The sequence below is a fragment of the Pteropus medius genome, unplaced genomic scaffold (genome assembly GCF_902729225.1).
Source record: "Pteropus medius unplaced genomic scaffold, Ma_sr-lr_union100, whole genome shotgun sequence".
In the NCBI taxonomy this organism is placed as follows: domain Eukaryota; kingdom Metazoa; phylum Chordata; class Mammalia; order Chiroptera; family Pteropodidae; genus Pteropus; species Pteropus medius.
Window position 1 is genome coordinate 5,184,854 of NW_024354503.1, and position 8,190 is coordinate 5,193,043.

The 8,190-nt window shown below is 44.4% G+C and overlaps 1 protein-coding gene across 5 annotated transcripts in view; it reads left to right on the plus strand.

Annotated features, from left to right (window-relative positions):
* The window catches only part of PIGV (phosphatidylinositol glycan anchor biosynthesis class V), a 12,940-nt gene extending 5,517 nt beyond the window's left edge, over positions 1-7,423 (plus strand). For 4 of the 5 annotated variants that reach the window (XM_039854167.1, XM_039854168.1, XM_039854169.1 and 1 more), the window contains 2 exons: positions 1,422-2,543; positions 3,911-7,423. In XM_039854167.1, coding sequence (XP_039710101.1) covers positions 1,422-2,543; positions 3,911-4,192 — 1,404 coding nt within the window. In that variant the 3' untranslated portion in view covers positions 4,193-7,423. The remainder of the gene's footprint in view (positions 1-1,421; positions 2,544-3,910) is intronic. The other variant, XR_005651049.1, reaches the window with a different exon arrangement.
* The last annotated feature ends 767 nt before the right edge of the window (positions 7,424-8,190 follow it).

The following is an 8,190-nucleotide window of genomic DNA, read 5'->3' on the forward strand; positions in this document are numbered from 1 at the left end:
ATATACATATATATATACATATATATATATATATATATATACCACCTCTTCTTTATCTATTCATCCATTGATGGACACCTAGGTAGCCTCCATATCTTGGCTGTTGTAAATAATGCTATAATGAATATATGGATGCACATGTCCCTTCAAAGTAGTATTTTGGGTTTCTTCAGATAAATACCCAGAAGTGGGATTACTGGGTCCATCTTTGTCTTTTGTTACAGCCTTTGTTTTAAAGTCTATCTTGTCTGGTATGGATACTCAACATGTTCAGAGAAATTTCTCTAGTAACAAACTATAGAAATGATCCCTGAAAATATACCAGTTAAATCATTAACTCTGGGGGAGGGACACAAGCATCAGTATTTTTAAACTCCCTGAGTAATCCCAGTGCACAGCCTATTTTGAGGACTAGGGTCATAGATCAAATATTTTATGCGTGTTCCTCTTTGCTCAAGTCTCTAACACCTTTTCTCCAAATTACTTTCCTGAGTGAAAACTCAGAAAAATAGAAGCAGTCTGTATGCTCCTACCGCATCCATCAGCATACCTACATGGTCACCTTTGTGCCTTTACTATAGAAGGTTGGGTGAACTGTCGGTCCTCCTCTCTAAGGCTAGCTCCTCCACCTGTGCAGCAGATTCTATCCCCTTTCGCCTGCTCCAACAATTCCCCTCTCTCTTTTCTGCATACTCAGTGGTTTTCTTTCCACTGGGTTATTCCCATTGGCAAACAGATATCTCCCACCTTAAAAGAAGAAGATTTATCTTGACCTCACATTGTCATTCACCTACTACCCTGTTTCTCTGCTCTGCTTTAGAGTCAACCTTCTCCAAATAGTTGTATGCACTATCTCCTTTCTCCCCTTCTCTCCTGAACCCAGTCCAGGCGATCTTCTCTCTCCTCTGCTCCACTGTAATAGCTCTTCTCAAAATCACCAGTGACCTCCACATTGCTAAATCTAGTGGTCAGTTTTCGGTCTCCATCTTCCTGGACCTATCGGCAGCATTTAACAGAGTTGACCACTCCCTTGCTTCACTTGGTTCTAAGACACCATGCTCTCCTGGTTTTCCTCCTAGTTCACTAACCATTCCTTCTTTATCTTCACTGCTGGACCCAGGGCCCAGTCCTCGGATCTCTTCTTTTCTCTATCTGTACTTTCTCTCTAGTGCTTTCATTGTATCACACCTTTAAATACTACCCATGTACCTATGACTCCTAAATTTGTATTTCCAGCCCTGATTGCTCTCCTGACCCTCAGACTCGTATATCTCACTGCCTCATGGGCCTCTGCACTAGAGTGAGTGTCCAACACAAACTTAACTAGTTCAAAACTGAACTCCCGATTGCCCCCAGCAAGTCTGTTCTTCCTCATTTTATTAAATAGTAATAATATTTACTATTATTCCTTCATCCCACAGGCTCTCTTCAATGCCATCATCCCAGATCACCATGCAGAAGCCTTCGCTCCTCCTCGCCTCACCCCCTCGGGTTCTGTGGACCAACTTGTGGAAGGTCTCCTGGGTGGCCTGTCCCACTGGGATGCTGAACACTTCCTGTTCATTGCTGAGCATGGCTACTTGTATGAACACAACTTTGCCTTCTTCCCTGGTTTCCCCCTGGCTCTGTTGGTGGGGACTGAACTGCTGAGACCCCTCTGGGAGTTACTGAGCCTGCGGAGTTGCTTGTTAATCTCAGTAGCATTGCTCAATTCCTTATTCTCTGTCCTGGCTGCAGTTGCACTTCATGACCTGGGCTGTCTGGTTTTGCACTGCCCCCGCCAGGCCTTTTACGGAGCGCTGCTCTTCTGCCTCAGCCCTGCCAATGTCTTCCTGGCCGCCGGTTACTCGGAAGCTTTGTTTGCCCTCCTGACATTCAGTGCCATGGGACAGCTGGAAAGGGGTCGAAGCTGGACTAGTGGACTCCTCTTTGCTCTTGCCACTGGTGTACGCTCCAATGGGCTGGTCAGCGTTGGCTTCCTTGTGCATTCTCAGTGCCAGGGCTTTTTCTCTTCTCTCATGGTGCTCAATCCCCTGAAACAGCTCCTGAAGCTGATGGGCTCTGTGTTCCTGTGCGTGTTTGCACTTGGCCTTCCTTTTGTCCTCTTTCAGTGTTATGCCTACACCCAGTTCTGTCTGCCAGGCTCAGCCCACCCTATCCCTAAGCCCTTGCTGCAGTTAGCTGTGGACAAGGGCTACCGGATTGCAGATGGAAACAAGCCACCTTGGTGCTCTTGGGAACTTCCCCTAATATACAGCTATATCCAGGATATCTACTGGAATGTTGGCTTTTTGAGATACTATCAGTTCAAGCAAATACCCAATTTTCTGCTGGCTGCACCAGTGGCTATACTGGTTGTCTGGGCAACTTGGACATATGTGACCACCCACCCCTGGCTCTGCCTGACACTTGGGATGCAAAGGAGCAAGAAGAGTGAGAACTTGGAGAAGCCTGAGCCTGGATTCCTGAGTCCTCGGGTGTTTGTGTACTTAGTCCATGCTGCGGTGCTACTGCTGTTTGGCAGTCTGTGCATGCACGTTCAGGTGAGGTGGATTCCTGGCTGGGAATAGGGTGTGAATACAGGTAAAACTCCTGGACCAGGAACAGGGAAGACAGCTAACTTCCCTTATTCGTGTGACCTGTACCTAATTTATTCATTCAACAACTGTTTGGGGGCTTTCTTTGTGCCAGACCATGGGTCAGACCACTGAGGATGGAACTCATATGAATAAGATAAGATTGCTTTTCTAGTGGGTTTCATGGTTGAAATGGGGAGACAGACATTTAACAGATAAAATTATAGTACAGTGGGATGGAAGAGGAATTGCTGTTTTGAGACAAAGTATTATGGAAACAAAGAGGAAAAAGGAGCTAACTGACTGAAGGAGGTGAGGATGTGGTATGGTAGTTAGGCCGGGTACTGAAGCGTAAGAGGGAATTCCCTCTAAGAAGCACAGGAAGACTGTTCTGGGCAAATGGAAGGGCATGTGCAAGGACATGAGAATTGCGAAAGGACCTGCTCAGACCGAGACAGAAATAAGCACAGAGAGTATGTCTGAGACCGTCTCTTGATACACAGTTATACCCAGAATGTCGATTCGAATGTTGACCTTCTGAGGTACTCTGAGCTCTGGCAGGCGCTCGGTTTTCAGAAGAGGTAAACTTGTGCACTGTTCGGGGTGGTGGTGGGTATATAGAGAGATAGGAAGGGTTTGATCATACCTTCAGGGTTTTTTATTTTGCTCCTGGCTGTGGACCTAGTTTTAACAGAACCCCGAGGAAGTCTTTTTGTCTCCATGCTGTGCACTCCTCAGGAGTTGCTGCCTCTTGGAGGTGCACATTGGCTATTTATAAAGTTCTCTGAGCTGTGTGAGTAAGAGGCATAGGGGAAATTGGAAGTAGCATTCTGTGTTTGTAGCTGGATTAACTAGTAGAGGGAATACCAGCAAAGCTTAGAGTTTCCAGGTTAGATGAAGGAGAGTTGGCTCTGAACTCCCCTAAGAGGGAGAGCCTTGAACCATAATATCCCCTGCAACCTTTTCCTCTGCTTCGCCATCCCCATGGGATGAGGGAACTACCTCAGGTTCCGAAAACACCACATCACATCCTAGAGTTTAGAGTCCAGGCTTTGGGCTAAAATTGGACCCCATAACGTTTTTTGTATTGATTGGCCCATTATTGTGGTAATTAGTCTGTAGCTATGTTTACTTGTGACACTGAAGTCACCTGGCTGGTGTCACATACAGCTTTCTAAGGCAGATCCTAACTCTACTAAATTTCCTTTCCAGTATAATACATTTCTAGTCATGGGGTTATAGTTCACCCAGCAGCAGGGAATCCCCAGGCTGGTCCAGTTCGAGGCAGTGACATTCCAATAAATGTGTGGGTTTCCCCCTCTTATGATTTTCAGGTTCTCACCAGGTTTTTGGGCTCTTCCACTCCTATTGTGTACTGGTTTCCAGCTCACTTGCTTCAGGATCAAGAGCCACTGCTGCGATCCCTAGAGACTGTGCCTTGGAAGCCTCTTGCGGGGGACTCCCCACCGGGACAAAAGGTCTCCAGAAATTCTATTGTGGGACTTTTATACAACTGGAAAACCTGTTCTCTAGTCACACGTTGCATTCTAGGCTACTTCCTGACTTACTGGCTCCTGGGACTACTCCTACATTGCAACTTCCTGCCTTGGACGTGACCTGGAGTCTCAGGGGACAAACTTGAAGCAGAATTAACCAGGGGTCTGGAAGTATCAATTCACAATGGGATTGCCTGCACTGCCTTGGGATCCTTTCTGTGTCCATTAGAACCTCTTTCTGTTCGAAGGCTGGTTAGGAATGGGAGCAGTATGAGCCACTAGAAAGCCCCTTCTGATCCTGGCTATGGAAAATTTTAGAGTAGTAACTATTTTCACAGTAAGTGAAGAAATCTTATTCCAAGTCTAAAGTGCACCTGGATCTGTCTTACCAAGCAAGCACAGCAGAGATAGTCTTAAACTTAACCACTGACCCACATGTAAATTTAAATGTAAATTATTTAAATGTAAATTTCATCAAAGACTCTAGATGACTGGCTGGTAATCGTGCACACATGATGGAGGAAGTCTGAGCAGTGTAGTGGCAGTAGTAAGTAAAGTGGGAACTTCCTTTCTAAGTGGGACATGGGTTCTTTGATGATTTTTTTCGTTATTTGTTCATTTAGTTATAGAAAAAAGTCTTACAAAGATATACAAATTAAACAACTTTCGGTTATATAAGCATCAATTATCTTTTCAAAAATAATATAAATTACTTGGGGGAGAAAGTCACAATAAAGAAGAGAGCATTGCATAAGGAGGCAGGAGACCTAGATCCTAGTCCTCTCAGTAGAACCCACTTTACCAGCTATGTGACCTTGAGAGAGTTTTCAGAGACATAGTTACCTCTTCTGAAACTAGGGGAAATGATGTTATCCAGTTAGGGGGTTAGGGATGAGTAAACTGTATAATCTCTTATAGGTCCCTTTCTGCTCTAAGATCTGAAGAGCTGCCTTAAACAGTGAAGCCATCCCAGTCTAAATGCATATGTAGAGGCTGAAATATGTGATTTTAGGAGAAAAGATTCAGTTCTGCTTTCAGCACTTAGAAGAAACTCTCCCTCTTCTTGGGTACAACTCTGAGAAGTAACTTAAGTGACCTTTCCTTTGAATGAGGGAAAGCGGCAACACCCGACAAATAAGGCTCCTTGGCCTGCATAAGTAAACCTGTACCGGACAACTAAATGATCAAAGCGGTGACTAGTTTTCCTGCTGTGCCCAAGTGTCTGTGCTTGCTTGATTGGTAGACATAAGGGTCAAAGGAGCCAGCATGGCAGCATGAATTGATACATTGTAGGTAAGTCCAAGGTTGAATGAAATGGTATCTGCCTGTCCCCCTTTGGTTATGAGCCCATCATTTCAATGGCACTAAGATCATTGACCCCTGCTGAGCTATTTTTGCTCATTCTTTGAGTCAAGTAAGAGTCTCAGCATCATTATAACTCATTGGATTGAAAAATTAAAACAAGCAGAAACTTCAAAATAAATGGTTAATCATCGGCAGCTTCTGGAGAACTCTGAGAACTGGAATTTTGACACGCTCCCTCTGACCATGACAGAAAGCTAAACTTGCCAGCTGAAAGGAAGCTCCTGGCTGAGCCCCAGCACCCTCTGTTGGAGCTTCCAGTCAGCCTGGCCAATAAGCATTTCCCATCCATTGCCCCAGCTTTAGCACAGCTGAGAGAATTTGGTCCAGAGTCAAATGCTTCTGAAAATGTACACACAGATTGGGGCAGCCCTCTGCCTTCTGCCAAGACACCCGAGTGCCCTTCTTGGCAAAAGATGATCATCTCTGTCCTAGTATTCCTTCAGTTGGCAGAAACTGTTCCCTCCATCCTCACCAACAGCTGCAAATCCAAGGACTTCCACCCTGAGTGCAGGAAGAGCCGAGGTCCTGTTTCAGCTTTTCATTGCAGAGGTAGGAGCACTAGAATCTTTGCTCTTGTGGATTCTCCTCTTTGCCTCTTCTTAGGGGATAGTCAGGACTGATTGTACCCCCACTGGAAGAGGTGACTCAGACTCCACAGGGTAGGAAGTGATTTCACTGCTCTAGCAGTCTCAGCTTAACCTTCACACTAGATCTCATCACCCCCAGAAAAGTGATTTCAAGGACCAGAGACCCTATAAATGGGAATCTCATCTTGTCAACTGATACCAAGAAACTAAATCACTCTGGTGTTCGGCAAAGACAATTATAGATACAGTTAATTTTAGAGGAGGTAATGACCCCAGCTAAGTGGACACACCTGGTGTGACCTGGACGAGGACAGTTTTCTCTCTGACCTTGGAGGGATCTAGTTGCTGTTCTCTAAGCAGCTAAGGAATGGGCTGATTTTATGGCCAGCAGCTGTCCTTTTACCATCCTATTAACAGTCTTTAATAGTCTAGGAGAGGGACATGAAGGGCCCAAGGCAGGAAGCTTCCTGTTTACCCTGAGGTCTAACAATGCTGCAGCTGGGTTGGGCGTCTACAATTTCAGAGAAAAGTCATTTCCTTCTGAGACCCAGCTAAAACAGAAACCAGACACTTCATGTACCTAGAAGGAGATGCTTTTTTGTTCTTTAATGAAGGCGGGAGGAGAGGGAGTGTTTGACATGTCTTTACCAGTCCCCCTGGGGAAAAAAAATCACTCCTTTTCTCAACAGACCCTCTCACCTTCATCTAAAACTGTAGTGTGTGCAAGCTCAAGGGATTTGAAGTTGATTGATTCTTTCAGCAATTGTTTACTCCTATTTTAAAGGAATGGAGATGACTCGCTATGCCGCCCATCCTCAAATAACTGTCTCATAAGAGTTGCTGGCAAATACACAGAAACATTAATCAAGGTAGAAGCTGATCAATTCTGGGGAATGAAAGGATACTTAAATGTCTTGCTCTATATCTCTCTACTTGGACTTTTTATGATAAGGATGAATTAAAGTTTTACCCATATGCTTAGGAAAAGGTAAGTGAGGTACAGAGTAAGTACTCAAAATTCACACAAGGCAGAGGTCTCTTCTAGCTTGGACTACCCAAAAAGAATTCCTAGAGAAATGGCCTTTGAAAGACAGGATTTGAAAGTTAAGAGCGGAGAATGAGTATGAGTGAGATACGGGACAGGGAGAGTTCAGTTTGAGTGAAACTGAGGTATTGTCATTATTGAGATCTAGATCTTGAAATCAGCCTCAAGCCCAGCTCTACTGTGTACTAGCTGTGTAAACATGAGCCAGGTACTGAATCTCTAAGCCTCAGTTTACTTGTATGTAAAACGTGGATAACACTATTTAGCTCATGGGTGTGAATGATAATATAGACTTGTGGAAATTAAATGAAAAGTGTTTAGAACAGTACTAATAAAGGAACAGGTGTATTTTGGGCAGATTGAATTCCATCAGCTCATTCATATGCCAGGAAACGTGGAACTGGAGACAAGGAGTAGGGTCAGGAAGCCATCCACACAGACATGATAATTCCATCTGCCGTGAGATTGGATAGGATTGTCAAAAAGGAAAAGTGTAGAGACAGGAGGCCTGGAAAACCTCGGGCAGGTGACCCAATTCCTCTAAACCTCTTTCTCTAAAAAGGGGGTGATGGCACCTATCATGCAGAGTAGTTAGGAGGATTAAATGAGACACTAGATGGAGCACTAGCACAGTACCTGACACAAAGAAAGAACTGAACGGTGCCATTTGTTGTTATCATCATCATTACCATTAAAGGATCAGAAATGAATAATATCACAGGAGGAAAGAGTCTCAAGAAGAAAGAAATGGTTACCGGGGTCATATGCTATTAAGGTTAGAGAAAGAATGAGAAAAGGAGGCTAGTAAATGACTCCCAATACTCAGTGGCTTAAAAACAAAGTTTCTTTCTCTTTTGCGTCATAGGTTAGTCCAGGCTTGGACTCAGTAACTTGGGACCCAGGATTCTGACATTTTGTGACTTTGCCCTCCTCTAAGTGCTCAGAGTCCTCTGTTTTCAGAGAGGTTTTAAGGGGTCAGAGTTGGAAGAGATGCACATTGCTTTCATTTAAATCATTGGCTAAAACTCCATCACATGGCCATATCTAACTGCAAAGGAGGCTGGGAAGTAGGGTTGCTGGATGAAGTACAGAATGCTCAGTTAAATTAGAATTTCAGATAA